Source organism: Drosophila grimshawi, unplaced genomic scaffold, assembly GCF_018153295.1.
Source record: "Drosophila grimshawi isolate 15287-2541.00 unplaced genomic scaffold, ASM1815329v1 contig_1369, whole genome shotgun sequence".
Lineage (NCBI taxonomy): Eukaryota > Metazoa > Arthropoda > Insecta > Diptera > Drosophilidae > Drosophila > Drosophila grimshawi.
In genome coordinates, this window is record NW_025062891.1 from 5,618,297 (window position 1) to 5,632,237 (window position 13,941).

Genomic DNA, 13,941 nt, shown 5'->3' on the forward strand with positions numbered 1-13,941 from the left:
AATAAAGAATAAATGTTAACTGCAACGGAATACAAATAAAAATAAGATGTGTTGACACTTGCCAATAATTTAAAAAAAAGCAGCGAAAATTAATTTTGTGCTCTGTGCACTAATCATAAACTAAGTGGGAAAGCTGTTAATTATCAATTCTCATATGAAATGAATTTATGGTGTGGAAGGGTATTGTTTAGTCGAGCACTCTGGACTAATGCATGCTCAGTTGTTATACGTTTGTCGAGGATGTTATAATATTATAAATTTTGAGCTTTCTATAATCCATTGAAAATCTGTTTCTGATTACAGTAAAACCATAATTTGCAAAATATTGTTATTCGATTCGTTAGAAATATACGTTGCTGATCTGCAGTAGAAAATGCATCAAGGTTTCTTTAAGTAACACAAAAGTTGTCTTAGACGAAGATTACGATTATCGATTATGATATCTACGACTAGTAAGGGTACAGTTACATGGGTACAGGGTATCTCCTTGCCTAGCTTTCTCGACCAAAACAACTCTTTGTTGTAATTTGTCTGCGTCTCGTTGCGCAGCAAGTTCACTCGCATTGGCCCTGCTGCGACTGCGCGTTGCTGCCTCAGCCGGCATTGCTGCTGCCGCTGTCGCTTCGAACCTTAGTTCAAGCAATTAAATAAACTTAATTTCTGACTGACGTTGACTGTCGGATAGGCCGGCCGCGCTGCATTTGCATAATTTGATTGTCTGACAAAACCAAAACAATACTCGTTAAGCTGTTTTTGTGCTGTGCGGCGTCTCTCTGTCTTTGGCCTCTGGCTAACGGGACCGTATTTGTTTAAAGCAACAAATGGGCCGCGGTGTCTGTAAACTTTTGGTTAAGGTTGAAGTTGTTCTAATTAAAAAACAAAAAAATCTTAAAAAGGTTGTATTTTTTTCATTTAATGTATATGAATGTGTATTCTTCTTTGTGTTTGATTTCTACTAGCTAAATGTGCCTTGGACATTGTATAAATTCATGTAACGTTTTCTTTCCGAAAGTCAAACGGTTTACAAGCGATTGAATATCATAATTGATGAAAAGTTATCTTCAGCATTATTCAATTTAATAGTAACTTAAGCTATTGTGCTCTTGTATGTTTTGTTCTTGTTCTTCTATGTTTTTTTTTAATGACATATTTTTAATGTGATAATTTTCTTAATGTTTTTTTGGTGTAAATCAAGTGTTGAACTTAAAATAAAACTCGTTTTTAATGTTAGGAAGCTGCCCGTTTGGGGTTTTCTACATTCGATCGAGAAGCTCATTTGATTCATGTGTATTTTTTTGTTGATTTCATCTAACTTAATCTATGTTTAAACAGACATCTGTATTTTGGCAGTTGTGAGTATTTTAGGCCGCCGTTTCAGCGTTCTTTTCGCCGCCATTCTCCGCTGCTTCGGCTGTCTCCTGGCATCCGTCATCAAACAGTGGTCCCAGCTGTCCTATGCGCTTGATCTGCTCCATGAGATCTGCAATTTCCGGAGTACAGTTGCGGAATTTGCGCAGATACGTATAACCACGCAACATCTCATTGTCGAGCACACAACTGCAAGGCATTAAAAAATTCGCATTAAACTTGGTTTCTCATTAATTGTAAGCAAAATTACATTAGGGCTGCCGCAGCAAAGTTGCCCGTTTTTTCGAGCTGTTCCAGCCATTTGTTGATAATGGTTTTAATCACCGGATCCGTGGCGGGCAAATGAATACGTGCATTTGCCAATGCCTCCCTGAAATACTCATGCTTCAACAACAAATCGATGGCCTCGGTCTGCATATCAATGGCCGTCAAATAGGTTGCTGCATGCAAAATATATCCTTGCTCTTCCATTTGTTGGGCGTACGCCTTGCAGCACTTCTGCCAGAAACTGCACAGTAGGAGTATAGTTAGCTGATAGTCTTGGACAGCGATTAATCTATACTCACACAAAGGACACTGAGGGCGCCACAGATACATGCCACTCGTTAAGCGTTTTGTTGTCAATGTGCTGCTGCAGTTCGTCGCGCACCTTAAAAGTGGATACAGCCAGGCAGAGTGGCGCAATGTCCTTGTTATTGGAATGCTTGAGATTGGTAACTAAAAATATAAGGCTGTTGATTAAAAACTGTTTATCGAATTGTTAAAGCATAAAACCTACGCTCGGTGGCAATCAAGTCCTTGGCCATAACCTTGGTGCTAAATAGTTTGGACATAAGCACGGCCTTATCTATTTTAGCCGCGTCCTCGGTGAGCACAATGGCCAACTTCTGCAGCGCGCTTTTGTTAAGCTCCTTTTGTGTTAGGCACAAACAAGTGCGGCTATGCTGTAAGCAAGAGTTTAATATTATAAGCATCTAGAGCACGCAGAGCTAAACAGTTTCCCGCTTACAGCCAAAAAGTTGTCGAGCTTTGGCTGCGACTTCAGTTCCTTGCACTTGCTGCACTCCACTGCTGAGTTGATATTGGTGCTCTTTGTCTCCAGGCTGAGCGCGCCTAGCATGGACTCAATGGGTGGCTGTTGCTCGCTCGGCTCAGCTGTATGCTCACTGATACATGCTGGCTGTTCCATGGCAACAGCGGCAGCCGCAGCAGCAACCGCAGTAGCAGCCGCAGTAGCAGCAACTGCTTGGTTTGCCTTGCGTTTGTCACGACGCTGTCGCTTCTTTTGTGCCGCGTTTAGCACTGGCATATGGGGCTGCGTGAGAGACTTGCTGGCCCATTTGACCTTAAGCAGCGCATCCATTTTGGAGCATATATTCTGTTCATTATGCGCCAACGCGTCCTTGATGCTAATCAGTTCGAGGGACAGTGTTTTGCCGCTGCACATAACAATGCTCTCATCGGAGGGCAGAAACAGGCCACACCACATGGGACAGTGATAGGTGATGGTCAATGGCGGTTGCTCCGGCTGTTTGGTGCTCCACAGGCACACCTTGCCCTCGATGTGAAAGCTGAGCAGGAGATGCGACTGTATATTGCTCCACTTCACCGAAGTTATCGATGCCTTCGGATCGCTGGCCGTGAACGTATGCAGCTTGATCCAGCCACGTTGCTGCGCCTGAAACTCCATTACGTGCAGCAGCTTCTCATGGCCCACAACGGCAAACTGATTGGTCTCCAGAGGATTGAATGCAATGTCTGTGATATAACGCGAAATCAGCGCCGTCTGCTTTAAGCTTGTAAAACCCAACGCCTTGCTATCGGTGCGCTCGTACAGCTGCAGGAAGCCATCCTCCGTGCCGACGAAGAGAAAGGTTCCACGCACATACAGATAACTGGGACGTTCGATGTACCGCAGCAGTTGGGCATCTGTCAAGCGGAAGAGCAAGCGAGAGAGATTAAATGGATGAATAAGGCAAATGCAATTATGGTTTGAGACTGGCGATTTCAACATAGATATGGATTGCAAGCTGGCAACAACAGACAGGCGATTTCGATAGTCATTTGATTCTGACCAAGAATCCAAATATATAATTTTCAATTTACGCAAGATATAATTTTTAACAGCGTGTTTGCCTATAGGGTATCTTCTATTAGAGCATATTCTCCTTAAGCATTACCTGACATACCAGTTACCAGTGGCAACTTGTCATTTAAAATAACAAACAATCTCTGTGCGACACACACACTAAACAGTTCAAATTCCGTTCGATTTATGTTTTACTGTGAGTGGCATACAAATTAAACGTTAAACGGATACTCAAATATTGAGAGAAGAACATGTCGCATCCGCAACACAAGTTTCTCGACGAGATTACCCAGCGTATTCTGGCGCAGCTGAAAGAACGCGACATTGACGAGGATGTGAAGTTTATGAAGTTTGTGGTGCATCTGATGGTGCGAGACATGCGACGGGGATTGCTTCAGACAGATCTGAATAAGCCGAGTGCGTGCAACATTGCAGCATTCATCGACGACATTGTGAGCGGGTACCTGGATAAAACTGACACAACGATGGCCAATATGCGCATGTCCTGGATCGTAAAGATGGGCCACGGCATACAGCTGAGTTATGTGCGCGAACAGTACGAGCAGCAGTTCCAGCAACAGCTCAAGCTGCTCATCGCTGACATTCTGCAGTATCCGGAGAGTTGCAGTAAGCTGCAACTAGATCAGCTGTTTGCCAAAATGCAGGTCTTCATTGTGGCCACCAATCATTTAGGCTGTCCCCGGAATCATGTGCTGCTCAAGCTGACCGCCATGGCGCTGAATAGCGTCATCGGGCGCAGTGATCTGCAGAACTATGTGCTCAAGAAGAAATATCATCGACAGGAGTACCTGCAGCGACTGGCTGACACTGTGGCGGGCATTGTCATCTACAACAACGACGGACCCGATGGCGATCGCGAAAATGTGCGCTATGGTAAGCTGGCAATTACTGCTGACCTTGTATTATATATACCCTACCTATATCCAACAACTGCCCGTAGTGATTGGTGATCTGGAAATGGCGCAGAGCAACACAAACGCCGGCTTTAATGCGGCATTGGAGCGACTGAAGAACTTGTGTGACAGATGCCAAACGGCAGTTAGCGATCAATTGCAATTCAATTGCAAGGAGACACAGCTTCTGTATCGCGTGCCGCTGGAGCAGCTGCACCGCATCAATCAGTTTACTGTCACATTCTACATGCTGCAGCGCTGCCTGACCGCGCTGAAGCGCAGCTATGAGCACACGGCATATCTGGTTAGCGTGGAGACGGGTCGCTATGAGTGCGTCGTGGCCAAGATCAACGATACGCTGAGCATGCGCACCTCCATCCAGTCGGAATTGATCTTTGTAAGCACTCGAGAATTGGGCAAAACTGAAAGATTGTAATATTTGTGTTCTCTTCCCGCAGCCGCACTTTGTATACCTTTCCAAGGTGTGGAGCAATCTGAATCACTACTTCAATCACATTGTTGAGTTGAATAAGCTGCGCGAGCAGTTGGAACAGCAGGTCACAAAGGAGATGGCGCATCGTGCCAAGGATACCATAACGCAGATACAAGATTTGGCTAAGCGACGAAAGGATTGGTTCGAGTGCAGCTTCTTTGAGCGCATGGATGCCCTCAAGAAATACCAAACCGATGGCAATTTCTGCAGTCTGGCCAAAGCGGACATCAAAGAATTTTGCGGCCTGACGCTGGCCGTGACAAACGGACTGCTGCTGCCGGCAAAAGTGCAGCGTAAACTGTGCATGAATGTGGACATTAAATTTGGATTTCAGGACGAGACATATGCGCGCATTGGCGAGTTGTGGTTCGAGCGGTTCATAACGGCCCTGAGGCAGGCCATCTTCAACAGTGCCAATCTGGCCTTACTTTTCAAACTGGATGATGCACTGATTGAAAAGGAATTACAGCCGGTGCCCGTGGAGCCGCCAAAGACAAACGACTTTCAATGGACAGACCGAGATGGTGGTTACCAACGATCTCTCACCGTCCAATTGGATTAACGTGACGTGGAATGCTTGGGACTATCATCGGGAGACCATACACCTGGCCGAGATACGCAAGCGTCAAACGCACGATGCCCAGACCAAGGTTACCTATGGCCAGCGGAATGCCCAGAATCAGACCTATAACACAAGACAACACCTGTGAGTGTTGGTGCAACTTGCCTTTCTGGGGCTGCGTCAGGTCGTAGATGGCCAGCACGCGATTCACAATGCAGAAGATGTAGTTCGCCTGCCACATCAGCGAGTAGATCTCCTTTTTCTGCACCGGACGAAACGTAGTCTTCACCCGCATGCGTTCCACATCCAGAACGCCCACCTGCACAAATAAATATGTTTGTAATTCATTCGATTCGATTCTCGTAATAAAATCTCAGTTAAAACCTACAATGCCGTCGTAGGTGCCATAGGCGAGCTGCAGGCAGTCGGGACTCCAGGCCAGCGAGTAAACGACGCTATTCACGTGGATGCTGTCAATGGGTATGCAGCGTGACGACAGCTTGGATATGTCGAACAGCGCCAAGCGTTTGTCCGAGCAACCCAATGCGATTCTGCGGGAATGGATTAATTAATTATATTATTATATATATAAAATAAGCAACATTCTGTAAAAACTTTTGAAACGACTTCAAGTCAATTAGAATGTTTTTAGCGCGGTCAGTCTATCAATAATATGTGTTAACATATTATTTACTCACTTGTTCATATCATCCGGGCATTCGGCAATTGCCCGCACACCAAATGCCAGACAGCCATAGGTGGCGCTTAGCTGGCCGCTTAGCGGATTCAGAATTCCCACCTGTCGATTCCGCATGGTCAGCCATATTTGTGGGAGATCAGCGCATTTGACGGCGCATGTGGCAATCTCCTGACTCGCACTCCTGTGCAGCTGATCCTTTTGAATTTTATACCGATGCGATTTCGAATCGTATTCAAACGACCAGAAGAACAACTGTTGGCGATTCTGGGACACAATGGTCTGATCATTTAGCCAATGCACTTCTCTGGATTTACCTGAAATTGAGAATGCCCTTAAGATTTTTTTAATTACTCAGCCTGGTATTTCACTTGCCTGTTACATTGATTTTGCTATAGTTCTTGGCGCAGTGTTCGCCCGTTAGCGTATTCCAGACCGTGATGACATCGTTGTCATTGATGGACACCAATAGAATGTCAGGTCTTGCGCGCGTCTCAGTGGAAATCAAACTGAGCGCATCCATGCTGGCTTCCTTGGTCAGCTTGGAGCCCGGCTTAGGATTGGGCCTATTCTGAGTTTGTAGCTTTGGCGATTCGGGTGCATCATGCACCTCGGCCTGGTGATAGATGTGATGGAGAACCTCCCGTTTGGGCTTTGGCGGCTCGCCATCCACAAGGACGGCATCATCACTGGAGTAGCTGAACTGTATGACCTCCAGACTGCCCTCACTAGAGCCGCTCACCAGGGTGCCACTGCCTTTCTCCGACTTGTTGCTGCTGTCGCTGCGTGGAGGATGTGTGCCCGTTTTCTGACAGTCCTGCAGAGTGACCTCTACTTGCGGAATGTCGGGCGGAGCCATTAGTTCAGCCTTCATGCGCTCACAGGCCTCCACGTAGTCAATGGCCATATTGTCCGTGGGTCTCTCCAGGCCAACAAAATCACCGCAGTCATCGGAGGATTTGCTGATCAGAGGCGGACGTACGTTCGCAGGCGCACCGAACTCCGACTCCAGATGATCAAAGTTATAGATATCAAAGGGATCATCCGACTCAGCAACTTGGGCGTTTAATGGAGCTTTAGAGGATGCGGGTGCATCAGCTGGACTACGGCGCCACTGTTCAGTTACAGGCTTGGCTGTTTTATCCATGGCTGCATCCTCGCTGCTAAAGGACATCTCGCGCCAGGCCAGGCCGGAAATGCGCACATTCTGGCCATGTGCATTCAACTTGTGCACGATGCACATCTTGCGCAGATCACAAATCAGAACGGCGCCCGCCATTGTCCCCAGCGCGAACAGATGCTCATCGAAGGGCGAGCACCGGAGTACGCTGAGCTGATGGTTTCGTGGCGATAGAAATGTGGGGCGCCGACAGTAGCTGTTGGAGGCGACGCAGTAGATGACCAAATCGCTGGCATCTATCGACAGTATATTGCCATTGGCTACGTAGCCCATGAGCACATTTATCAGTGGATACATGCGCACATCGCGCGCCTCGTGCTGATGCTGATGCGCCTTATGGCCGATGATCGCCTCGCCCAGGGCACAGTCCCAAACCTGAACGCTTAGATCCTCGGCGACGATGGCAAAGTGCCGATTTGATAATGCATCGGTTTTGGCCCATAGTGGGCTAACATCGAGTGCACTTATTGTTATGCGAGTCGACATGGTTTTTACTTCTGCCGCTTCCTGTTCGTTGGCGGGCGGTGCCGATATATAATTGATGCATTTGAAGCCGGTGTAGAGCAGGCCGCCGTCGGGTGTTGCGACTGAAAGCGGCGTTTGAATGCAGCCCGGTGTGGGGACATTGTTGTAAATTACTGGCGTATTCATAGCGCGGTTCAACTTAGTCGGCAGCAGCAGCAAAAGAAAATGGATTCTGATCTGGCATCCGCTGCCGTTGAATTCTTCTTCTCTTGCGCTTATCCTTTACAGCACTTGTTATCAGCGTGACCGAACGCGGTATTTTTAAATCTTTAAGGAGATGCCATACTTTAGTATTTATTTGCAGTATTTTGTGTAATTTATTGTTTGCCAATGTTGGTCACACTGTTTTGTAGTACTTGTTTTCACTGCGAATGGTAATACGCAAAAACATACACAAATTGCGAATTTGTTATTATAAAACTATTTTGTGAACAGTTCAAAGCCTTTATGTAATAAGCTATGGACTCCAAGCGTGAGAGAAAGTCTTCTCTGGTAGGTAGAACTTCAAATTCTACACATACGAGTTATTCGCAATACTTCTATTGTTTTTTTTTGTTAGGCTCCACTTTCGCCATGTCCGATTCCAGATATTACGGACGATGAGCTCGTAACGATTTCCGTGCGGGATCTCAATCGAACGCTGAAGATGCGTGGACTAAACCGGGACGAGATTGTGCGAATGAAGCAGAGGCGTCGAACGCTCAAAAATCGTGGCTATGCAGCCAGTTGTCGAATCAAGCGCATTGAACAGAAAGACGAACTGGAGACGAAAAAATCATATGAATGGACTGAGCTGGAGCAGATGCACGAGGATAACGAGCAAATCCGCCTGGATGTGGGCAACTGGAAGAACAAATACAAGGCACTGCTGCAGTTTGCCATCCAAAACGATATACCCATTCCGAGCGAACTGGAGGGCTGCTGAGAGCACCATGGACACGATCACATTCCAGTTCCAGTTGAAAATGAAATCAAAAACACCTGTAACCATAGTACAATAGCTGGAATTTGATTTGTAATAACTACTCAATTTTACCTTTTAATAAACAATTGTATACGAAGACACCCTGTTTTTGTTTTATTGTTACGTGTGAACGGCAACGCATTCGTGTGAATGTCAAAATGGTTCGAGAACAGCTGTCTAAGTACTTGTGAGTTATTTGTTATGTATTAATTCCAAAAGCTCAACCAAAACCTATTTCATATGTATGTATGCAACTAAATGTGCTAGCTGTGGTGAATTATTTGTAACTAATTCGATAAGGGAAAGGAACTCAAGCATTGCCAGAAAATAGACACTAAGCCATGCCGTCATGGCATTTCGTCGCTTTGGTAAATCCTTGCTCTACGGTTTGCCACTGGGCATCACGTTTCTCGACTGTGTCGGCTATGTGGCCAGAGTTGACGGTAGCTATACTTCTACAACCATACGGAGTAGTATACTGTATTAAGTATGTTTGCGCTCTGCAGGTACTTCGATGCAACCCGCTTTGAATCCAATTGCAGATGAGCGCGACTATGTGTTTCTGTTGCGTTGGGGCTTACACAGCAGCGCCGTTGAACGGGGTGATATTATATCGTTAACTTCGCCCAAGGATCCAGCGCAGAAGATCATCAAGAGGGTTGTTGGCATGCAAGGCGACGTAGTCTCCACGCTCGGTTACAAGCACGAGATTGTCCGCGTCCCCGATGGCCACTGTTGGGTGGAGGGAGATCATACGGGACACTCCTTGGACAGCAACACTTTCGGCCCTGTGGCCCTCGGTCTGATGTCTGCGCGAGCAGTCGCTATAGTTTGGCCACCCGAGCGTTGGAGACTGCTTAAGAATGAGCTGCCACGACGACGTCGACCCGTCCAGGTGGCAAAGACCAGTTACTACAACTAGCCTAAAGACTGAGTCCCGAGTGCGGTTGTTTGATTCCCCCATTGCAGTAGTCATCTCACTGTTTGTACATATATATGTATATATATATATATATTTTTTAATTATCTATATTGTGTTCATGGGTGCGTCGCTACTTTCCCATCAAGCAAAAGTCATATTCAAAATTGAAAATTGACCGTAAAAATAAAATAAAGTGGAAATTGGAATTTGCTTGAATATAAATTTTAAGAACATTTGTAATGGCGCCAAAAGTACCCGCGTCATGTATACGTATGTAGAATATAGTAAAATTATAGTAAAGGAGGTAAATTAGATAATCGGAATAATTTTCGGGTTCTTTCATTTCAGATTTTCATCTTTTGTTTCTTAAATCGTTTGAATATAAATTGTTTGAGAACAATGACTTCAATCAAAAGAAATTATTTAATTTAAAATAAAGTCAATACATTTTTATTTTTGTTTAGACAAATATCAATCCGAATTATTCGTAAATTAGAAAAAGTTCCAATTATTAATGCTGTAAAACTAAATGGGCCCCAACTGGGATTTGGCAACATAACCGAATTCATGCAGTACCGCTAGCGTCTGTTTGAGTGCGACACCGGAACGCACTATGTCATAGCATCCGGGAGTGACCAGATCGATGACCGTGGAGGCAAGACGCCGCTCCTCGCTTAAACCAATGCGGCCGGCATCGAAGACGGCGCCTAGTTGTGGCCAGAGCGCCTGGAATTCGCTGATGTGCAGGCTGCTCGGCGCACTCGAGCGATTGGCGCTGGTCAGCGCCAGGGGCTGCTCATGCCACGTGCCGCACAGATCGCGCATGAATTTGAAGTCGGGTATGCGAATGCCAATGCGGGTGGTGCTGGGATTTAGAAAGCGATTGCTTAGCTGCGGCGTACGCTCGATTACAATGGTCAGTGGCCCCGGAAGCAAGCGAGTTAGCAGCTCGTCACTCAAGTGGCTGGCCTGACCATAGCGACGCAGTGCACCAATGGTGTTCACACAGATCGCGACCGGCTTGTGCGCGTCGCGTCCCTTGATCTCGTAGAGACGCTGTATGGCCTCCTCATTGTTGGCATCGCAGGCCAAGCCATAAACCGTATCTGTGGGCAGGGCAATCACCTTCCCCAGCTGCAGGCATTGCTCAGCCAGCTTCAGAGCGTTCAGCGCATCCACAGCATAGACTGGCGTGGAATGCGACTGCTCCTTCTGGTTTTTCATATTGCGGCAGCTGGACTTAGTGCGTCTCAGTAGCAGTGTTGTTAAATGGCGCATTTGACTAATCGCGCCAAGTGTTTCCGCACTGGTGATTGCAGCACTTGTAGAATGTGGTCATCGGCTCATCCGCTGAGCGTGTTTGGATCTGCATGAAGTAGGCACGCTTGTGTGAGCACGCTGGACACTCGGCGTCCGTTGAGTCCACGTTCTCCCAAGCAGCAATACCGCCGAGAACGTGATCCACCTCCTGCATATGGTTGTGTGAGTCGAGAATAACAATATGAGTAAAAAAATGCATAAGAATTGCATCAGTTTCTGTTTTAACAGGACATACCTTGAGTCGCGGAAAGGTTTTCGTTGTTATCTTGCGCTTGATCTTCGATATGAATGGGCACGTGTGGCACGTGAACCTGTGGCTGGAAGTGTCCTCTTCAATAATTAATATGTTGCCGCACGACGGACAGAAAAACAACATTGCGAAATGCGCGCACGTTTTGAGAACTACTCACTGCTAACTTAACATAACCGCTTCCTTTCATTAACAGAGTCAGCTCTCTGACTTAACAGAGTTATCGATATGACATTGGAAAACGTTATCCAACACTGCAAGAAAACCCTACACCAAAAAAGCGGATTCACGAAATATTTTGTTTTATTGTAAAATTTAAACAATTTAAACAATATGTCGGCAGATGTGCGTGATATTTTGGACATTGATCGTGCCAATACGCCCGAAATCACAAGGGACTCTTTTCTCGCCACAAAGAAACGGAATTTCGAACGGTAAGCATGGCCGGTGCTCCTCCAAATTTTTGGTTACTCTTTGAAGCATAATTTGATTGCAGCACCAAACATGCCTCACGGCGTCCAGAGGGTATGCACCGCGAGGTCTTTGCACTGCTCTACACGGACAAGAAAGATGCACCCCCGCTGCTGCCCACAGATACCGCATTGGGCATTGGCGCGGGCTACAAACAGAACAAAGCACGGCTGGGCATGAAAAAGGTGCGCAAATGGGAATGGGCACCATTTTCTAATCCGGCACGCAACGACGCCGCCGTCTTTCATCACTGGAAACGCATCACGGACGACTCCACGGACTATCCATTTGCCAAATTCAATAAGCAGCTGGAAATACCAAGCTACACAATGACCGAATATAACGCACACCTGCGCAACAACATACAGAACTGGAGCAAGGTGCAAACGGATCATCTTTTTGACCTGGCCAGGCGGTAAGCAGTGGACAATACTTACATATTACTATGTGCAACTTGAGATTTGCGAAAAGTTGTTGATTTTTGAGATGCATACACTTAATTTTTGGCAAATGTTAATTTTTTTTGCCATCTATAGAAATAGTTTGGAAATGTATTGCTGGTAGTAGGGAACTTTTAACTAAGAAACTCTTTCTTAATTATTCGCATACAGCTTTGACCTGCGTTTCATTGTGATGGCGGATCGCTGGAATCGCCAGCAGCATGGCATCAAAACCGTTGAGGAGCTTAAGGAGCGTTATTACGAAGTGATTTCACTGCTGTCCAAGTCAAAGAATCAAAATCAGAATCAGTCCAGCGAGAAGAAAACGTTTGTCTACGACGCCGAGCACGAGCGCCGGCGCAAAGAGCAGCTAGAGAAGCTCTTTAAGCGCACCATCCAACAGGTAGAGGAGGAGCAAATGCTGATCAATGAGATGAAGAAGATTGAGGCGCGTAAAAAGGAGCGTGAACGCAAAACACAAGATCTACAGAAACTAATCTCGCAGGCGGATCAACAGAACGAACACGCCGCCAGTACACCAAGCACACGTAAATACGAGAAGAAACTGCACAAGAAGAAGGTGCATCATCAGCCACGACCCTCAAAGGTGGACTCTGTGGTGAATGCCATCGAAATTGGCAGCAGCGGCATCAAGTTTGCCGATCTGCGCGGCTCTGGTGTATCGTTGCGCTCGCAAAAGATGAAATTGCCGGCGAATATAGGACAGCGCAAGGTGAAAGCGCTCGAGCAGGCCATACAGGAGTTCAAAGTTGGTAAGTAATTCAAGTTCCAAATTAAATTTGGCCACTATTACAATAATTGACTGCTTGCAGATCCCGGCCCACCGCCCACGGAGGACATATGCACATCGTTTAATGAGCTGCGTTCGGATATGGTGTTGCTGTGTGAATTGCGCACAGCTCTGTCCACGTGCATTTATGAGATGGAAAGCTTGAAGCATCAATATGAAGCTGCCTGTCCGGGCAAGACGCTGAACATACCGCCCTCGTTAGTGCCCATCAAGAGCGAGACGCTGGACAATAATGCAATTTAATGCAGTTAAATACGCGTCCGTTTCCATGGAATACAATACGCACGGCGTACTAATCATTGCGCTAACAGCCGTTGCAGTCGCAACCCGTTTTCCAATCTCTCTATATTTGTGCATGTGCGCTACTCCCAGTCTAGTTAGTTGATAGAATAAACGGAAAAAAAGAAAGAGAAAAAACAACAAGAAGAAAATTGTTTTGCGGCACAGATCATATGTGAAAATCAAATAGCCACCGGTCAACATGCAACACCCGTCGTCGAGTGTGAGAACTTTTTCCTCCTGTGACTGTGATTTATTTTTTATATTTATTGTGCACACAGCAGCGAGCGATTCTTGCCAGACGATCTTGGCCTTAGTTTTCAAAGTGAATTTGGGTTAGCTGGCTGGCTGGCCAAATATGGCTGGCATGCAATCGCAATCTTTGCAACGCTTGTGGAATTGTCTGCGCTGAAATGTACAATTCAATGCCTGACGGCTGGACTGCTGCTGTTTGTTGTTGTTGTTGTCTCTGCTGTTGCTGCTGCTGTTGCTGTTGCTGTTGCTGCCCACATAGCCGTTGGTCATTGTAAAGTCGCCTGAGTCAGCGCAGCAGAGACCAGTATTTGTGAATGAAAATGCACGAATCATTTGTGGCTCGGGGCGCGAGCTCGTTTCTTTTTGCCTGAGCGTAGGTTTTCTGTGTGCGTTTTTCGTCT

General features: G+C 46.3%; 7 protein-coding genes across 7 annotated transcripts; 4 read left to right on the top strand and 3 right to left on the bottom strand.

Moving 5' to 3' along the window:
• Positions 1-893: 893 nt before the first annotated feature.
• Positions 894-8,052, bottom strand: LOC6559226 (protein rigor mortis). The gene is made up of 9 exons (XM_001987525.3): positions 6,499-8,052; positions 6,125-6,440; positions 5,815-5,977; positions 5,592-5,745; positions 2,378-3,297; positions 2,147-2,312; positions 1,935-2,085; positions 1,619-1,876; positions 894-1,557 (listed from the first exon to the last, which is right to left on the bottom strand). The coding sequence occupies exons 1-9, from the start codon at positions 7,952-7,954 to the stop codon at positions 1,362-1,364; spliced, it is 3,780 nt and encodes a 1,259-aa protein (XP_001987561.2). The 5' UTR covers positions 7,955-8,052; the 3' UTR covers positions 894-1,361.
• Positions 3,617-5,645, top strand: LOC6559227 (cilia- and flagella-associated protein 206). Its single transcript, XM_001987526.3, is given in 4 exon segments — positions 3,617-4,351; positions 4,419-4,768; positions 4,830-5,357; positions 5,359-5,645. Coding segments are annotated over 4 exon segments (1,737 nt in total). The 5' UTR covers positions 3,617-3,708; the 3' UTR covers positions 5,575-5,645.
• Positions 8,053-8,177: 125 nt separating the features above from the next.
• Positions 8,178-8,889, top strand: LOC6559228 (transcription factor MafG). The gene is made up of 2 exons (XM_001987527.3): positions 8,178-8,320; positions 8,388-8,889. Exons 1-2 carry the CDS (start codon positions 8,288-8,290, stop codon positions 8,751-8,753), a joined length of 399 nt encoding a protein of 132 aa, XP_001987563.1. The 5' UTR covers positions 8,178-8,287; the 3' UTR covers positions 8,754-8,889.
• A 112-nt stretch (positions 8,890-9,001) lies between these two features.
• LOC6560266 (mitochondrial inner membrane protease subunit 2) lies at positions 9,002-10,128 on the top strand. Its single transcript, XM_001987528.3, has 2 exons — positions 9,002-9,235; positions 9,299-10,128. Exons 1-2 carry the CDS (start codon positions 9,142-9,144, stop codon positions 9,712-9,714), a joined length of 510 nt encoding a protein of 169 aa, XP_001987564.1. The 5' UTR covers positions 9,002-9,141; the 3' UTR covers positions 9,715-10,128.
• Positions 10,129-10,239: 111 nt separating this feature from the next.
• Positions 10,240-10,992, bottom strand: LOC6560267 (yrdC domain-containing protein, mitochondrial). The gene has a single exon (XM_043216449.1). It carries the CDS (start codon positions 10,990-10,992, stop codon positions 10,240-10,242), a length of 753 nt encoding a protein of 250 aa, XP_043072384.1.
• A 4-nt stretch (positions 10,993-10,996) lies between these two features.
• On the bottom strand, positions 10,997-11,436 carry LOC6560268 (DNA-directed RNA polymerase III subunit RPC10). Its single transcript, XM_001987530.3, has 2 exons — positions 11,270-11,436; positions 10,997-11,182 (listed from the first exon to the last, which is right to left on the bottom strand). Exons 1-2 carry the CDS (start codon positions 11,408-11,410, stop codon positions 10,997-10,999), a joined length of 327 nt encoding a protein of 108 aa, XP_001987566.1. The 5' UTR covers positions 11,411-11,436.
• An 86-nt stretch (positions 11,437-11,522) lies between these two features.
• LOC6560269 (DNA methyltransferase 1-associated protein 1) lies at positions 11,523-13,432 on the top strand. The gene is made up of 4 exons (XM_001987531.2): positions 11,523-11,718; positions 11,781-12,170; positions 12,367-12,968; positions 13,029-13,432. Exons 1-4 carry the CDS (start codon positions 11,618-11,620, stop codon positions 13,247-13,249), a joined length of 1,314 nt encoding a protein of 437 aa, XP_001987567.1. The 5' UTR covers positions 11,523-11,617; the 3' UTR covers positions 13,250-13,432.
• Positions 13,433-13,941: the final 509 nt, after the last annotated feature.